The sequence below is a fragment of the Pyrus communis genome, chromosome 17 (genome assembly GCF_963583255.1).
Source record: "Pyrus communis chromosome 17, drPyrComm1.1, whole genome shotgun sequence".
NCBI lineage: Eukaryota > Viridiplantae > Streptophyta > Magnoliopsida > Rosales > Rosaceae > Pyrus > Pyrus communis.
The window spans coordinates 4,364,496-4,383,769 of NC_084819.1; the positions used below are offsets into that span (position 1 = coordinate 4,364,496).

At 37.3% G+C, this 19,274-nt stretch overlaps 2 protein-coding genes, 1 non-coding gene and 1 pseudogene across 3 annotated transcripts; 3 read left to right on the forward strand and 1 right to left on the reverse strand.

Annotated features, from left to right (window-relative positions):
* Positions 1-749: 749 nt before the first annotated feature.
* Positions 750-3,797, forward strand: LOC137723282 (phospho-2-dehydro-3-deoxyheptonate aldolase 1, chloroplastic-like; annotated as a pseudogene).
* Positions 3,798-4,487: 690 nt separating this feature from the next.
* TRNAW-CCA (transfer RNA tryptophan (anticodon CCA)) lies at positions 4,488-4,559 on the forward strand. Its single transcript has one exon. It is a non-coding gene; the product is annotated as a tRNA-Trp (tRNA).
* Positions 4,560-4,981: 422 nt separating this feature from the next.
* LOC137723284 (protein FIP2-like) lies at positions 4,982-6,037 on the forward strand. Its single transcript, XM_068462440.1, has one exon. It carries the CDS (start codon positions 4,982-4,984, stop codon positions 6,035-6,037), a length of 1,056 nt encoding a protein of 351 aa, XP_068318541.1.
* Positions 6,038-12,402: 6,365 nt separating this feature from the next.
* LOC137722261 (cationic amino acid transporter 6, chloroplastic-like) lies at positions 12,403-17,010 on the reverse strand. The gene is made up of 5 exons (XM_068461229.1): positions 16,593-17,010; positions 16,254-16,473; positions 14,069-14,399; positions 13,646-13,874; positions 12,403-12,959 (listed from the first exon to the last, which is right to left on the reverse strand). Exons 1-5 carry the CDS (start codon positions 17,008-17,010, stop codon positions 12,403-12,405), a joined length of 1,755 nt encoding a protein of 584 aa, XP_068317330.1.
* Between the last annotated feature and the right edge of the window lie 2,264 nt (positions 17,011-19,274).

Genomic DNA, 19,274 nt, shown 5'->3' on the forward strand with positions numbered 1-19,274 from the left:
TATAAATATTGCTTGTAATATAGTTTGAAAATCAAGTTAGTCACAATGTAGTCTCTTCAAGTTTTGTAGCCGTTTCAGCATTCTTATTTATTTAATAATATTCTTATTATTTTGTAATTTTGTTGGTCGCGTACTCTGATATTTAACTAAAATATATACTTATATTTGAGGTAGTTTTATCCTTTACCTACTACTGCTAGAAACACTTTCTTATCTAAATAATGGAACAAAAGTATTAGAGATTTTGCTCTTTAATGCATATTCATGGGAAGGAATGCTATGAAAGGGGAATACCAAAGTGGCCTTTTAAATCTACCACGTGTTGTTACATATTTAAATTTTTTACGTGGCATCACATGATTGGTTTTGAAACTACCACCTTAGCATACATGATGTGTCTCTCAGCAAGGATGCCATGCGGCAACTCGACTATTGTGTGAAGGTGAAGAATTGGATTAGGATTTAGGGAAAGAGATCATCTCTAGATCTCTTCCACTTAATCCATCTAATCAACTAATTCGGATCTTTGAAATTTGATTAAACGGCTAAAATTATTATAACTTTTAAAGGGATCCTCTGTTTGTAACTGTTGAATCAAATTTTAAAGGCCCGAATGTGTTGGTTTTGTGGATTAGGTGGAAGAGATCTGAAGAGGATTAGGGTTTAGAGGATCTCCTTAGGGTTTAGGATTGAAGGAGAATTCCACATGAGGATATAATATTAAAATAATAAATAGATAGACAAGAGGGATGAATCTTGTATTAATCCAGCAGCATCATAGTCTGATTGAAGCACAGAAGAATAAACCTGGTATGGCTCTGACACCTACAGCCACAGGCTTTGCTGATCTCGCCGCCCCAAACCCCTTCCTCCATCGTACCACTGCCTCCTCACCACCCACAAACCTTCTCAAACTCCTCCACCTCACCAGAAAGCCCAACCCCACCACTGCCACTCATTCATCACTCTCTTTGGGCCTTGGACTCGTGGAAATCCAAGCAGGCCCATCAGCTGCCCGTTTACCCGGACACAGACGAGCTTCGGGATGTTCTGACGACTCTGGAGACGTTCCCGCCAATCGTGTTCGCCAAAGAGGCGAGGTGGCTAGAGACGTGGCTGGGAAATGCCGTAATGGGAGAGGCGTTTCTGATGCAAGGCGGAGACTACGCCGAGAGCTTCAAGGAGTTTAATGCCAATAACATCAGAGACACCTTCGGGGTCTTCTTGCAGATGGCCATTACTCTCATTTATGGTGCCCAAATGCCCGTCATCTAGGTCCGCCTTTCTTAGCCTTTCTTATTTTTTCTCTCCAATTAATTATTGTTTAGGTTTTCCTTTTAATTATCTGAGCATTTAATTTTCCCCCTTTTGAAATTTGCTCTCTTTTAAGTTTTGATTTTTGACGAAGCAATATTCTATTCTAAACTACGTTGGTGCAAGGAATGGGAATTGAGTTTATGTTTTAGTTTTAAGTTTTCTCGGCAAGTGTGAGTAAAATGACCCAAAAATAAGAAAGATGTAGTTTTGACTTTTGGTCACTTTATTAATTGGGTTTTCGTTTCATGACACGAATTGTTAAGTTGCTGAGTGAATCCTTCTCCCTAACGCTACTTTTGGGCTTGATGTGTGCACAGTGATATTAATGGAATTCCTTTAAACTTAACGAACTTGAACTCTGAGGATTTCAATTTGCGGCTACCCTTGTCATTAGAAATTGGTACTGTAATTCCCAGGATGTCACTCCCTTGTGCAAACCTGCCTTCCCATTTTCATGCTTCTAATAATATCAAAAGCCAGTTTTTAGATCGTCTTATTTGTTTTTTTTTTTTACCAGGAAACTCCCCATTGAATGGGATAAATGTTCCATAAATACTACTGTAACATTGTTTTGACATTTCCTCTAACGAGCAATTGCCACTGGTGGATACGCTGCCATGCAAAGAGTCTCAGATTGGAATCTGGACTTCTTAGAACATAGTGAGCAAGGAAACAGGTGTGTATCTGCAACAAATCACATCTTGACTTCTATTCCATGTGATACTTCCAACCATAACTATTGGCTTTCTGCAAATTAGCCTGCACTTCTAGGCATCTTGTATTTCCATCCAACGCAGAAAGCTACATACACGTTGAGCATGCAATTGTCCTTTTCTTAAGCAGTTAGCATTACCATATGAGTGGTCTCAAATATTATCAATTATCCTCCTCATGTTCTGGAGCGTGCGACAAGTTGCCAAGATGTGGTTCTTGTAATTAAATTACAGCTCTCTTGTGTAGTTTGAAAATTAAATTCTTTATCTTCTGGAAGTGATTAATGGAGCCAAGCACCTAGAAATTTGCTACAATGTTTTGTTGAGAGTTGTCCCACATCGGTGAGGGACAAGGTTTGCTATGTGCTTATATGATCTTGGGCTACTCCTCATATTGCCAATTGGTTTTATGGTGGAACCTCAATTTCATCATGTTTTACATGACCAGATGCAGATCTTTTTTATTCTCATGCTCTACTAGAAATTTTTGGTGTGAAATAATACTTCAGTATCCACATTGACAAGGTTTATTTCTGGTTGCAACAAATTATTCCCGAATGAAGATAAGTACATGGAACTTGCACAGAGAGTAGATGAAGCTATTGGTTTTCTTGATGCTGCTGGGGCTACTAGTGACAATCCAATAATGAACACAGTGGAGTTTTGGGTATCTTATGAATGCCTTCATTTACTATACGAGCAGGCCTTGACTCGAGAGGATTCGACAATAGGACACTACTATGACTGTTCCGCACGCATGCTTTGGGTAGGCGAGAGGACTCGACAATTGGATGGAGCACATGTTGAATTCCTTCGAGGTGTATCCAACCCTCTTGGCATTAAGGTAATTTGGCTGTTACTTTAGAATTCAAAGAAACAATAAAATGCGAGTTTTATTTGTAGTTAGTATGGTTTTGTAAGATGAAAACAAAGGTTGCAAAATAGTTTGTCTCCATTAATAATTAGGTAATGATGTTTGAACTCGTGCAGGTGAGTGATAAAATGGACCCAACAGAGCTTGTCAAATTGTGTGAAGTTTTGAACCCTCATAACAAACCTGGTAGACTGACAATAATTACCAGGATGGGGGCGGAAAATATGAGGAAAAAGCTCCCCCATTTGATTAGAGCTATGCGCCAGGCAGGGCTTATTGTCACGTGGTTCAGTGATCCCATGCACTGCAACACCATAAAGGCTCCATGTGGGCTTAATACACGACCATTTGATGATTGCAATCAGGGTAAGTACTCAACTAGTGGATAAAACTCTGTTCATCCTACACATTTTATTACAATGCAAGTTGCTAGTCCGTTTTATTGATTACTTGGTGGCGGTTTGCTTTGGCTCAGGCTGAATTGAGAGCTTTCTTTGACGTCCATGAACAAGAAGGGAGCCATCCTGGAGGAGTGCATCTGGAGATGACTGGGCAGAATGTGACACAGTGCATCGGAGGGTCAAAGGCTGTGACCGACAATGACTTGACCTCTCGCTACCACACACATTGCGACCCCAAGCTGAATGCATCCCAGTCTCTTGAACTGGCCTTCTTGATAGCAGATCGGTTGAGGAACGACAGGTTAAAATCTAACAAAGATTTTCAGGTCAATGGCAGTTCTAAAGTCTGAGAAATATATTTGTCACTTCTTGGAGATAGTTTTGTGTCACTTCTAAGGTCTCAGAAATATTTTTGTGGGATATTGGAATTTTTTGCACTTTTATCATGGGAAGAGAATTTTTCTTCTTTTCCTCATGTGTTGTGTTATTACGTTAAGCTTGACAAATAAATCACTAGTTGCAGTTACCCCACCTATTTTTGGTGTGGTTTGTAACAAAAAGAACACAATCTGAAATTAAGAATGGACATGAATGCCGAATATGGGGTTCCAACTCCACCCTAGCTTGTATTGAAAAACACATGGCTTGTACTTGTACCCTGTGGCCTTGAGTGGTTGTACCAAAGACGACAACTATGTTGTACTTCTTTAGAGTGGCGTAATATGAAGTTAATATGCCCAAAAAACTCGTAACCAAATTCCCATTATATTTGTATTAAAGGAAGCAAAAGTATGCAAATAACGACTAAATTACTTGATCGTGTCAGTTAACTTTGCACTTTGGTTTGATAAGTCAGTTCAGTCAGTTCTTTTATCCATGAATCACATGCACTAGGCTCATTTCAAATCTCATGGAGGGAAAATTACATTGTTGAAAAATGAGGAAAAATACTACAATACAAGAACATTTCAACCGAAAAAGGCTAAAGGGATGGGTCATAATTATTACGGAGAGCCCGCATGGCCAAATGATCTTTTATATATTTTTCCAGTAGTAATTTTAGGTACTATTGCATGTAACATAGGCTTAGCGGTTCTAGAACCAAAAAAAAAAAAGGAAGTCACCACAAGAGCTCAAACAGAATTTGTCATTTATAAACATGTGCACATAACCATCAACATCGGATCCGTGGCGCAATGGTAGCGCGTCTGACTCCAGATCAGAAGGTTGCGTGTTCGATTCACGTCGGGTTCAAACCGAGCTCTTTTTAACTTTTTCAGTTTATTTTTTGAGGCCCATCTTAAGGCCCAATTCAATTCAAGTGAGAGAAAGAGTCAGGAACAAGGTTGTAAAACGTCAACGAGAGAGAGAGAGAGAGGCTGAGGCACCACCGCCTGTCCCCCAACTTTTTTGGAAGTAGACAGTAGTGGGCTGCCTCACCCTGGAGGCGCAGTGGCTCCCTACCCTCTCCAGTTGTAACTTGTACGTAGTAGCCTCGACAGACTACATGCGTACTGCTTCCACCTGCGCACATTAGCATTACCCACTCGCACCGAACTAATTAATACTACAATGCCCTCCACAACCACCACCTCCTCCACCATTCCTTTCACCTCCCCCACCCTCCTCCTCCTCCTTATCCTGCGCCCCAACCCGGACCCAAACCCAAACCCACCATGTCCTCACTCGCCGAACCCAAATCCCGCAAGTTCCCAACGCCCTGTTGGACCCACGACGAATCCCACGCCCTTGTCGCCCTCTACAAGGACCGATGGTTAGCTCTCGGCCGATCCAATCTCAAATCCGCCGACTGGGACTCCGTTGCGTCCTCCGTCAATGACCGATGCCCGCTCGTCTCCCCGCCCAAGACCGCCATACAGTGCCGTCACAAGATGGAGAAGCTCCGGAGGCGCTTTCGGACTGAGAAAGAACGCGTTTCCATACACCCGGGGACGGCTCCCTTTTTCTCTGCCTGGGATCTGTTTCAGCCCATGATCGACTTGGAATGCGACTCTCCTTTGGTTTTCGGGTCCAACCCAGATCCAGAAATCCGCACTGGTGTCCAATATGGAGGGGGGTTTCGGGTCAGAAATTATGAAAGTTACAGGTACTTAGCTGATTCTGATCAAAATTTGAGTGACCCAGATGAGACAACACCAAAAGGTGCCGGATTCGGAGGTGGGTTTCGGGTCAAAGATCCTGTTCGAGGTCCGAATTCAGGAGTTTCAGCTGGTTATGATCGATATGGTAGTCGAGGAAGTGATGGTGGTAGCGGGTTTCCTGTAAAATCATTGGGGGATAGGAATTTGGGGCCTTCAGATTTTAGGATCAAGGGTTATGGTAAAAGTAACGAGAAGTTTAATCCCAAGCTTATCTCGAAGCGCAGTGGCAGCAATGGAGTTGGTTCAGGGTGTGGGTTTAATCAGAAATTTGGAGGGGGTTTGCATTCTAATGGTGTTGGTTTAGAAGATTTGGGTGGGAGTTCATCCGGGAAAGGGGCGGACGATCCGATTGAAGCGATGGCGTCTTCCATAGAGTTTCTGGGAGAAGTGTTTGTGAAGATGGAGAAGAGGAAGGTGGAGATGGCGGGGGAGATGGCGAAGATGAGAATGAAGATGGAGATGAAGCAAAATCAGCTGATAATGGAGTCACAGAAGCAGATGGTGGATGCTTGTGTGAAGGCATTGTGGGAAACCAAGAAGAAGAAGAAGAAGATGAAGGACGAACCGTAGAAAGGAGATTGGAGAGCTGAGCGGAGACTTGTTTCTGTAAGTTTGCTTTTAAGATTAATGGATGATTTAGGATATATGTTTTGTATTGTGTAGGTAAATTAGAAGTACGAAATATATAATGTAGGAGGATTATGTGCCTTGAAGAAGAAAGAGATTGCGTTTTGTAGGATGATGAGAGACTATGGAAGATTTCTTTTGACTTATACGTTGATTCACTAATTCAAAGTTGGGAATTTGTGAGTTGGTAGATTTGTGGAGTTATGTGACCTATCAGCCAATTTGAGCGGCATCTCTGGCAAAGGGCTTTTATTTAATCTTCCAACGGTGAAAAGATTTCGTGTTTCGATCGGATACTGGGAGTCGAAGCACACCTGAGATTGAGAGAGATTTGTTTCTCTTGTATTATATCATATATGCTTGCTTTGCTTGCAAGCTAGTCAATACCATTTGGGTTGTTTCTGCAATGTGTTTCCGTTCGTTTCATATATTAGAGAATATTATGGTAACGATCTCTCTGGCTTTTTAACCAAAATGGTCTATGAGAGGCCTAACTCTTCATTTTGGTCTCTGATATTTGATATTTGAAATTGGTAGAAGTTGTCCCTGAATTTGATTTCCATCAATCATTTTAATAATTTCGTAAAATTTTATTAAATAAGAACCAAAATGACAAAAATAACCTCAATTTAATAAACAATTGGCCAAAGGGGTGCTATCCACACATCTTTTTTAATTTCTGTCTGATATTCTTCAATCCATCTGATCCAACAACCGAAATCCAAAGCTTAACCTATATCATGTCCAAATTCAAAGCTAACCATGCCTCTCAATTTTCGGTTAAATTTATTAGAATTGAAATTTTCCAAAAGGCTGGTTTTCAACTTTTGGAGTCCAATCTGATCAGCCCCAACGAACTTGGCCCGACCTGATTTGAAACCCAAAATTTTCGAATGGCCGGACAATGACCACGTCTTAGAGCTACTCTACCCTTCCGCGGTAATTACTGCTTGGGCTATTGACCTAAGGCAATTAGAGCACTTCTAGCATTGGCTTTTGCTCGGGGGATAGGCCAGCAAACAGGCCCGAGAGCCCGGCCTATTGACTCCAGCGTGTGGGAGCCCGAGGGAGAGGGTAGGTCCGAGCACCAATCCTGTCACGAATTGCCAGCCTGTGAGCCCGAAGGCTATCTGACGCAAGGCTGACGTCAGCTAAGCGTCAGCCCCTTTTTTTATTTTTTTTTGTCAGGCATGTGCACTACACCCATGTGTGGGGGTGCGTCACCCGACATGTTTTTAGCGAATGGGGCCCGCGGTGCAGTTTCAAATTGTTACCGTTGGAAAGCCACGTGGCTTCCCATGGTCCGTTGGATCTCAACGGCAAGAAAATGTGGACCATCAAATTTGCAACGGTAAAAAAAATTAAAAAATCTTATTTAATATCAACAGTTGGATCTGAGATCAACGGTTGATACTATTTCTCCTTCATAAATAAATAAAAAAAGAAAAAATAGTTTTAAAATTCAGAAATGTTACCGTTATGCCACGTGGCATAATCTGGAGTGTTGGAATTCAATTTTTTTTTAAATCCAACAGCAGAGATTAATTAGTTGAATAAAAAAATTTTAAAAATTATAAAAAATGAATAAAAATCCGAAAAAAAATTTGAAAAATTTTAAAAAAAATTGTTTTTACTTTTCTATAAATACCTTCTCATTATCATCTACCTTACACCACAATTTCATATTTTCTCAACTACTTTCAACCACATTCCTATCTTTCTCTTAAAGTTTCAATCCAATTTTTTTCAACAAAATGACTACTAATGCAGGTACGAATTAGACGCTTCTTGAAGATGTTGCGTTGTGTACTAGCTGGCTTGAAGTTACTCATAGTTCACTTACGGGTAATGAGATGCAATTGCGAGAAATGTGGAGTCTTATTCATAACAATTATCTTGAGAAAATGGGTGGGAAAAGAACCAAAGAATCGATGTCTAGTCGTTGGAAATTACTTAGCCAATCATTTAGTATGTGGAGAGACGCATTGGCACAAGCTAGTACTAATCTTCGAAGTGGGGAAAATTACGCGGATCAGGTAACAATATATTATTTATTTGTTTGTACTATACCCAAATTTACTTTATAATTATTTGTTTGTATTATTTATTTGTTACCTACTTTCATTATAATTATTTGTTTTTATTATTTATTTGTTACCTACTTTCATTATAATTATTTCTTATCCCACATTGTGTAGCAACTTCAAGCACAAGCTTGGTATGGTGCCAAAACCAAAAGCAAAAACAAATCATTCAACCGGTGGGAATGTTGGAATATTGTCAAAGATTGTCCTAAATTCAAAGTTGTGCTTGTCGGTCCAAAAGTTTTCATGAACAACATCCCTCTACACTCTACACCCAATCATGCCTCGCATGTTCATGAAGATGAAGTAGAAGAAGTGCCCGAAACGCCCCCCCTGAACAAGCGTCGGGATTGACCCGTTATCCAATTATGCCTCAAGGTAAGAAGGCTTCAAAGAGAAAAGGGAGTGCTTCCAAGAATGATTATGCAAAGTATATGGAAGAACTTGCTCGCCAAGGTGAATTGACTTTGGTGCGAGAAATGAAGAAATTTGAGGCTGATAGGGCTAGAGATAAGGCAAAAGCTGCAGTTGTTGAGAAAGCATTTCAAGCTAATGAGAGAGAGAAAGAGAGCTACTTAGGCAAGAAAGGGAACAGGTTAGAGAAGAAAGAATGGCTCAACGAGATCATGACATTAAGAACACACCTTTAGAAGGGAAGTCTCCAAATTCTAAATATTTTTAGAAGTCGGAGAAAGCGGAAGTGGTGCAAAGAAGGCGTGCAAGAGAAGCGAGAGCAAGAGAAGATCATCCTAGCACCACAAATTAGTTAAGTGATGATGAATAGAGTACTTTTTGTAATCGGAGCCCATAATTTTCCAATCACTTTGGGTTGTAATTTCTTATTTATTGAATAGAGTACTTTATGTTGTTTCCAATTTATTGATTTTAGTACTTTATTTAAATTAAGAGTCTATTTATTTAATTTGGTAATTTATTTATAATAAGAGAATCTTTATTCGAAAGACATTTAAACACACCAATAATTGTCTTTTCGGAAATCCATCACCAATAATTGTTTTTTCGGATTTTATGACATGTAGCGCAACGACAATGATTAAAAATCTTATCTGAAATTACAAATAAAATTATTTTGTATTATTTTATAACCTTTCGGATAATGACACGTGGCGCAACGAGAACGATTAAAAATCTTATCCGAAATTACAAATAAAATTATTTTGTATTATTTTATAAATAAATAAAATACTAATATTTTCTTGCCTATTGCCAAGGCTATTGAAGTGCAACGTTGGAGATGCAAAAGACGATTACTGTTCATTAAAGGCAGTTACTGTTCACTGGATGGATAACATAGTGTATTGCCTGGGGGGTGGGGGGGGGGGGGGAGGGGGGTTCCCACACTGGAAATGCTCTTAGTGTCTTGGTGAATAGATTGTGTCATGTGACACAATCTATTCAGTGACCAGATTTTGCCATGTGAAAAAGACGAATTTTTTTTTTTTTAAATTTATAAAGCCAAAAAATGAATTTATGGTCGATCGATCACATGACCGTAACAATCCGAAATCTCCCACGTTTTAAAGAATATGCAGCATGGGTCTGCCTCCTTGATTTTGTTGGATGACTTGCGTGTGCGCAAGCACAAAAAAATTATAACGTGAGTGACGTCAAACTGCCTTAGGCATTGGGTTGGGCGATTTTGGCTTGAGTGAGTAGTCGTGCCTCTTGCTTTTCACTATAGTCCGACTTGTTTGGACTGGCTGGAGCAACTTTTATTGAGGTAGAGGGATTGAATCACCAATTGCAAGAGGGATTGGGAGGGTGGAGTTGCTCTTTAACTTTCACTTGATAACCAAATAGAGATTAAGGATAGAAGAAGGATGGGTACATATAATGGTTTACAAAATGGAACGAAAAGCCAAAGCTTGAAACAAGTTTAACTTAACCACCACGCGGTGGCCCAATGGTGATGACGTATTCCCGGTCCGTATTTCACACGGTATGTCTTGAGTTTGATTCATGGAGTTGCTGAATCGCACGATGGTGGCTAGAAAGAGGCTGAAATGCCTCTGTGAGTTTTTTTAGGCCCCAAAAGGATGGATTGCCATGGTGAATCCACCAGCTGAACAAGTTTAAATTGTTTTCACCTTCAAATTGTTGTTTAATTAATACATTCTTATAGTTTGCCTTCCAATTTCTGCTTTCCCTTTTCTCTCCTTATATTTTTCCTTTATTTTTAGTGGGGAAATTTTATTTGAACTCGATCATGTAACCTCTTTCTACACCCAACTTAAATTTTAATTGTGAATTTTTTTTTTTTTTTACTCTATTCCATAATTATCACCAAGTACAAGATGAAATTAACAATAAAATCAAAATGTATCAATAAACGCACATCCCAATAATCAAACTCTATTTTCACGCAATGTTTATCCTACTTTCATCATGCAATTAATCAACATTTATCTGAGCCATTTATTCGTAAGAAATCATCATTATGTGTTGTTTGCACTAAAAATAGCAATAACATCTTTTAGAAAAATCCGAATCATGAACCGTAAAATTCTTCATAAACTAGACATCCAAAACTTTCCAAGCATTTAAGGCTCAATATCTATTTCATCTTGAGGAAGTATAGCTTAATCTTCAAACTTGACAAAAGAAGAATTCCAATAGAAGTCAAACGCCTTGGATAAATAGCAAACAGAGGAGCCATGACCTTGAATGTCATGGTGATGAAAGGAGATGTCAAGTATCCTCTTTGTCTGGTGATGAGACCCCATTGTCAATTTGTAGAAGCATTGATCATATGTTGTGAATAATATTGCATGAGTTCTTATTCTTCAAATTGATGCACCAATATCTACTTTTGGTAATGCAAACTATTTAAGGGGAAGGTAATAAAATACAAGTTAGATATCGATATATGAAAACAACGTAGTCAACGGGATAAAGATTTAATCTATGCTCAAAATCTGGTTCACAGGATCTCAAAGTGGTACATGAGGAGGAAGATAAAATAAAATCTTTTGGAGAAACAAGCTTACACTATGTTATAATACATATTGGCAGTAAGTGATCAATCTGCAACGGCACAAATTAAACTTTTACGATATCTGCCATTAAGCTTTACTACGAGTCTAATGCTAAAATTAAAATCAAGTTACAGTTGTTAAGCATCGATACTAGCGGGATCACCAAGCTTGAAGAGGTCCAGAAAAATGTAGACAGAAAGTGTCTCAAGGTATGATATTATGGTAGACTAGTTCTGTTTGATATAGTTCATATTTTTGTTTGATCATGAGCTTATGTTTTATTCTTTCTTCTGATCAATCAGCTTGCAATAGCAAACCCCCGAAGTAAGGTGATCAAGAAGCTCGCGAAGTCCAAGTTCACCGAGAAAATTGGTAAGGAATGGATGTAAAGGTAAATATATATTTTGAATTGAGTTTATGAGGGTGGTTTAGGTAGCAAATTTGGATTTAAAGAAATATTATATCTTTAATTAAAAATAATGTAGGTGTAGACAGTAAGTTGGGTGTAGAAAGAGGTTATAAGAGTTCAAATAAAATTTTTCTTTTTTTCATGCGGCTTTCCATTTTTTACATCTCAATCCAATAATACAATGTCATGTGTTGAAAAAACTTGCACACATTCTTGTTTTATTATAACCTTGACGCAACGGTGACAATAATAAATCCGTTCCGAATAAGAGTACCTCTACCATCCATGTAGGACAGACAAAGCATAAAAGTGCCTTCGTTATTGGAAAAATTTTAGCAAACGTTTAAAACATGAAAAGTTGACTTTTCAATGGACCATGAGGTTTAGGGTTTGGTGTGTCCATTTACTTGCTGAATGAACTCAATCATCTTTTTTCACTCCCATTAAGAGTTTATGTGATGATAGTAACAGATGAAGCAAAAATGGAAAGCCGCACGAAAAAAATAAAAAAAAATTCTTGGCTAGGGGCTTCCCTTGTATGTCAAGTCCGCTCAAGACACACACAAGGCGATCACTACCTTCATTCGAGTCCTCCAAAATAGGCCGGTGTGGGATCCAAATGCAGGCTGCCTTCCTTGTATATGTCTTGGACGGGCGAATGACGTTCCATTCTGCTTGATTGAAATTCCCTTTTATTTGATTGGAAATCCTAAACCCAAACTCATACACCACAAAAACTGCTATAGGAAGCAAAAGAGAAAAAAAAATAAATAAATAAAAATAAAAAATATATATATATATATATATATTAATGATTAGTCAAAGTACTTGCATATTGTCTAGCTTAGTTTGCTGCACAGCTGAGCTTGGATTCACTTTATCCTCACTGCTCCCCATCTTCTCTGCCTGATAAGTTGAGTGAACACCATAGAACAGATAGAACAATGCTATGAAACATGCCCATAAAGCAAACCGTTCGAACGAGAACTTCTTCAGCGTGGTCATGAGGAACACATTAAGGAAGATGGCCAGTGCAGCAGGCCATGGCATGAATGGCATTGACCACCCTATATGATGGCGAACACAAGGAACTGCGTAGTTGAAGAAGGAAATGATGATGATCGTAGACAACCCGAAAAGTGGTAGTCCCCACCGTTGTCGCTTAAACGTCAATGACATGGAAAAGCCAATAGCACTAGACGAGAGGAGGAAGAGGAACAAGAGAGTTTGAAATGGAGAGTTTTTGCTGATGATCACGTATCGCCGGTAAATGAGAGCATTGGCCACAAGGTAGAACACCAAGAGCGTGCCGATGGAGATCATTTCAATCACTATTTCGAGGTCGGTGAAGAGCGCAATTGATGCTGTACAAAGTCCTGAATCATATATATATAGGAGAGAAAAGGATCCATCAGTTTGTTTAGTTTTCTGCTCTCTTTTTTTCTTTGAACTGTTTATAATTTTGTATTATTAAAGGGTGAATTTTCAACACTTCAAAAATCAAATCAAGATCATTACTTGTGAGTGTTTAAGACGTCAATTTTGATCATAAAATTTAACTCAGACAATCGTCTAATCTTCATCGGAGGAATTTTTGTATGTGCCAATTATACATAATTTTAACCTCTCCTTTCTCCTCTATCACATGAAGAAAAGGAAAAAAAATTGAGTACTGGTCCTTAAACTCAAAATCCATGAGTATTGATCTTTAAACTTGTCACAATGGGTAGCAATGATCATTTTTGGGTAAACCCATTCGAACTTTTGTCCCTTATTTTTCCCCTTAAACCATTTATTTTGAACATGAGTTCTAACCGCGTTACCCAGAAGAACCACTTTTCAACTTTATGACACGTTTCAAAAACTAATACTCACGAATTTGTAATTCAGAGACTAAAGCTTCTGTTGATCCAAAATTTGAGAAACAATGTGCTCCAATTTTCTCAAGAAAAATCTGACATTTCCTTATTGTACGGGAAGAAGATTATAGAGACGTAAAGCAATTATAAGTCATATATACGTGTGTGCGCGCACGCGCGCATGCAAAGATTTAGGAAATTACCCAAGAAAAGGGTGGCATTCAATGGAGTGCCTGTTGAAGGATGGACCTTGGCTAACCATGAGGGCACCAGCCGGGCCCTTCCAATGACACAAAGGTACCTTGCTTGGCCTAACATTGCTACTAAAAGTGAAGCAACAATCCCCAAGCTTGCACCTGCCCCTACCACATTGCTTGCCCATTCCCAACCAATCTCTTTGAATGCATTTGAAAATGCCACATCCTCTGTTATCTGTCAATCCATGCATTTCAACGATGAACTCCAAATCTTCATTAGAAATGCAGCAAAAATACTACTCTAAGCTAGACTAAAAAGGGGGAGAATTTAGAACTTAGACGCAGTGTGTTGAAGATAAAAGCACTATCCACCAGAGCAAATCCACCACTTGCGTATAGTACTCTTTTTAAACAAAACGTGTTACTTACCTTGTTGTAAGGAACCATCAAACACAAGGACAAGGCCATGAGGCAATAGAGCACAGAGGTGATGACAACGGAACCAATGATTCCAACTGGCAAGCTCGTCAAAGGGTTTTGGATCTCTTCCGCCATGGTTGAAGCCGAGTCATAGCCGATATAGCTGAAGTAAACCCTAGCTGCCCCATCAAGAACACCTCTAACACCATACGGCGCAATTCCTTTAGGCTTCACCAAGTTTTTGGAAGTCCCATTGCAGAAGCCAGCAATTATAATAAATCCAAAGAAAACTACATGGAAGACTGTCATAATTAGGTTCAAGAGGGAGCTTTCCTTTGTGCTGCAGTGTTAATCCAAAAAGAAATTGATATAAATCACCCATCATTTCAAGATTCACTCAAACAAATTAAAGATACCATCACTTGTGAACCCAATAACACTTGGGAAATTATTATCAATGTGCAATGATGATAATATACTAGAAAATATATTTGGTAAGTGATAAATTTTTGGACTTTTTTTAGTGTAAAATACACTAAAAAGTTCTAGCCAGTTGCAAAATGATGGGCACATAGATTCTGAAAATATTACAGTAAAGTAAGAATATAATGAGGTAGAATAATATATTTCAGAAGGAAGGAAAAAAATTTAGGGTGCTTTAGACTTCAGCCCTTACAATTCATGATTCCTAGATAAAAACCCATTTACATATAAACGTCCAATAAAAGTCCAAATTTAAATCTGTAGCCATATCAGAACACTATTGACCTACTAATACAATTTATTTCCACCCATGCCATTTTCCCAAATCCCTAAATTTATTCCAAATTAAAAGTTGTAGAAAAAGTGAAATAAAATATATAAATTGTTATATTGCATTAATTGTATCCATATCACACCAAAAATTTACCTTTTTGTGATATATATATTTTTCATTAATTGGGAAGTAAATTAATTTGTTCCAATTATTAAAAAAAAAAAATTATACTAAATCCGTATTATATATTTTGAATCAAATAACACTTCTCTAACTTGTAGGTAAATTATTTTTCATGTATTGTTACATATATTAGGCACGTTTTAATGTTGTATAAACATAGCTATGACATAAATATTTTTCAATATAATACATCAAATTATATTTCTTTTTGTTATGGGTAAATTATTCTCCATGTATTAGTGAAAAAAGATATTATATTACACACGGGGTATAGTTTTTTGTAGGTAAATTATTGGAAATAATTTGTGGGTAGGTAAATTAATTTGTTCCAATTATATAAAAATATATATATACTACACCTAGATTATATATATATATATATATATATATATCTGCTTTTTTTTTTCTTTTTTTTTTTTTGAGAAAACCTAGATTATATATTTTGAATTAAATAACATTTTTGTATACATGGTAGGTAAATTATTTTTCATGAATTATTACATATATTAGCCTACTAGGGACTTTTTTTGGTAAAAATATATAAAGTAATATGTAAATGATTGTTTGTAGGTAAAAGATAAAATTAAAAGCATGATCCAATTCCTAATTTTATGCAATGTTTGTTGTTGGTATACAATATTTTGCATCATTGGAAATGAACATTTCAAATAGTAGGTAGGTAAATTAATATGGTTTGATTATATAAATACACACACACACACACACACACACACACACACACACATATATATATATATATACACATTTTGAATCAAATAACATTTTTGTACATGGTAGGTAAATTACTTTATTTTATTTTATGTATTATTACATATATTAGGGTTTTTTTTTTTTTTTGGTAAAATATATATATATATAAACTCATAATGCCAGATACATAGAATTAAGCCAACGATACATAGAATTAAGCCAACAATTCTCATATTTGATATTAATATGCAATGAATTTTTTTAACATTAATGTCTTATTTTTCTTTTTGAAAAATCATTAACTCTCTTCTTACAATTTGCATAGAATTAATTGTGCACATCAAATATGCAATAAGGGTACTTTAGGCATTTAAAAATGTAAAATGTGTAAAGTAATATGTAATTAATGAATTCACTTAGGTGGATCTTAGTCACTGGGTTCTTTTTGAGTAAAAAAATTATGTCAAGTTTTATATGGAAAAAATTAAATTTGAAGGATTAAAGTCATATTTTCAGAAAAAAAATTATAGGAAGAGATGTAACCTATGGCAAAGGCAGAGAGTGAGAAGAAGAATAAGAGCAACAGCCGGGAAGTCCAACATATCATATCCCTTTACCAAACCATTCACTTCTACCCTCCATGTCCTTGGATTTTCTCCAAATGCAGAGGATAAATACTCAGTAAAGCTTCTGGCAACAGCCGCGTTCGACAATACGTACTCCATGAGTATATTAGCCCCGGCAAAGTAACCAACAAATTCTCCTTCATATAGAAATGAAGGTAATTAACAAAGAAGAAAACGAAGAAATATTGACTATATATATTTTAGCTAGTATCATGGACCTAGACAATTACTTAAATGTTCAAACGTATGTACGTACCGAAGGTCAATCGGATATAACTAAAGGCACCACCGGCAACTGGGATTTGGACAGAAAATTCAGCGTAACACAAGGAAGAAAGTAGGGCTGATATTCCTGCAATGATATAGGAAATGAACACGGAAGGGCCAGCAGTCTGACGGGCGACAGGGCCAGTTGTGACAAAGACTCCAACACCAAGCATTCCCCCAACGCCAAGGGCCACCAGATCATACCACTTGAGTTTCCTTTTCATGTCTGCCCCTGACCTTTGCCTCACTTGGTTCAGCTCTTCGTCTGGGGTCCACGTTGCAAGCATTCTCCTCCTAAGCCTGTGGGGTGTTTGGGACAGCGAATGAAGATACTTGAAGAAGCAAATGGCGGCGGCAGCGGTGGTGCTGTTGCTGGGTGCTGTACTTTGGCTGGTGGTGGTAGCCATGCTTTTTGTGCTACAACTTACAATTAGTTAAGTGCTTTGGCTTCCATGGGACAGCTGGGTATGAAGGGTTTAAATATGCATTTGGGAAATGGTCTATTGCTTGATTCTTTCACTAAAGGTCGAAATGTGAGAACCCAAATGAGTGTCCCAACCTTTAGTGAAAGCATGCACCAAGTTTTCCATGGACTTATTAAAATGACCGTTAAACCCTCCTCTCTCTCTCTCTCTCTCTCTCTCTAATAGGCACACACGTCCAGTACACTAGACTACAACTAGATACACACACACACACACGCAAACATCTTTTGAGTGTCCCAATAAGTAGTCCCCAAAGATCTGGTTCTTTGTGTTATAGGAGAGACGACAACAATAACAAAGTTTTATCTCACTAAATGGACTCAATTGTATAAATCCTAGAATGTCATTGTATTCAGTTTTGTGTCAAGTCTTCCATTAGCTCCAAGTACTTACGTTTTTTCTTAAAGTCTTCAAAGTCTTCCTAAGTCTTTCTTTACCTCTTTTACCTTGATTCTCTATCTCACAATCAAATGCAGAAAAAAGCGCAAGCATTTTGAAATGAGGAATCATGCAAAATGTGAAACATGAAGAGGAACTTTGACCCAATATATCTTTTGGAATTTCCTCATCACCAGAAACTTTGAGAAGATGTGACAAGCATCCATTCGAACACTTTGTTAAAGCAGCTAAAGCCTAAAGGTTTCCTTCCTCTCACAGTCTCTGTGTCAAGAATAATTGGACTTGATTCATCAACACGATATAAACTAATATGTCTTTCACTATAGCTGCCGATCGACACAGTTGTAATGATCAACACCCAATAGATACCCATGTATTTTGGTGCAAAACAAGTGTGTGTTAGTGAAGATCTGATTGGTCAATATCCCTTCTTGATTTTATTTCAAGGTTCTGATCGATATGCCCGACCATAATGATCAACTCCAGAATGATGTAGTGGAGGTATATGCTTGGTGTCAATTTAAAATTATGTTTAAGGCGCCAAACGAGTGGTAGCCTGTCATATATAGAGAAACAAGCTTTAAAAAGTTATCTCGATAGTGCTTTAAATATTAAAAAAAAAAAAATTTAGAGAGATCACATTAATATTGTATTGCATTGGTGTATCTTCTTATATGTCAAGTAATGTGTACATACAAGTGAATTATTAAGTTTATCTAGATAGTGCTTTAAATATAGAAAAAAGCTAGGAAGAATATCACATTATTGTACTACATTGGTATATCATCTGATATGTCAAGTAATATGTACATACATGTAAATGATTGAGTTTATCTCGATAATGCTTTAAATAAAAAAAATTAAAAAAAAAAAGCCAAGTAGATCATATTATTGTACTACATTGGTATATTATCTGATATGTTAAGTAATGTGTACATACATATAAATTATTGAGTGTCTCATTAATGTTAATTATATGATTTGTCACATTATGAGGTACAAAATGTGACCTCCCAACTGTTACTCTTACACGTATTGTTATCTTTAGTTCTGCATTAAGTACAATACACGACCATGGCCCTCTCCATTCATAATTTTCAATTGTTGGGGTACTGATCCATTATAACAAGTTTAAGCTTTGATGTTAAGCAGATGGCTTTGTGCAGAATCATAGTATATACCTTTCAAGCAATAAAACATGAATTTAATTTCATCCGGTAATCCATGCAGACTGAATCAACAAGTGATTCAAATTATCATGCTTGAGCTTAATCGGCACCATACTGCCTATATTCTTGATCATAAGAGAAGTGATTGAATTCGATCAATTAGGGTTCGAACCAAAAAAATTGGTGATAACTGGATACGGATCAATTATAGATGAAGATTCAGAAGTAAAAGCCATGAGATCAGATAAGAGAGAAATTAGAAACAAACTGTTAGGATCGCAAGAAAGTTACAGAAGCGATAAAGAAATCTTGAAGGATCAATGCGGAAGGTAGTGGCGATGGATATCATAATAGAAATTGATTTTCCCATTTCAAGAAATGATAATTACAACTCAGTTTACATACACTTCTCTAAATTCACTCAACACATAATTAGTTAATTACGCCAACTACACTAAGATAACAGCTCTAACAATCTTGGCTTAAGTTGTTGACTTGTTGAATGTTGATAGTTGTTGACTTGTACAGCTGTTGACTTCATATTCTGTGATGATCTGGCAGATTGAGATGTAGTCTCTTTACAAACAAACTTGCAAATTAATTGAATCGATTGGTAAA

What these genes read in the sequence shown, in the direction of transcription:
- LOC137722261 (XM_068461229.1), bottom strand. Translation starts at nt 17,010, where the DNA reads ATGGCTACCACCACCAGCCAAAGTACAGCACCCAGCAACAGCACCACC. An exon ending in ACTCTCTGCCTTTGCCATAG is followed by an intron (nt 14,400 to 16,253) that starts GTTACATCTCTT and finishes TTAACACTGCAG; the next exon opens with CACAAAGGAAAGCTCCCTCT. An exon ending in GAATGCCACCCTTTTCTTGG is followed by an intron (nt 12,960 to 13,645) that starts GTAATTTCCTAA and finishes TATATGATTCAG; the next exon opens with GACTTTGTACAGCATCAATT.
- LOC137723284 (XM_068462440.1), top strand. Translation starts at nt 4,982, where the DNA reads ATGTCCTCACTCGCCGAACCCAAATCCCGCAAGTTCCCAACGCCCTGT.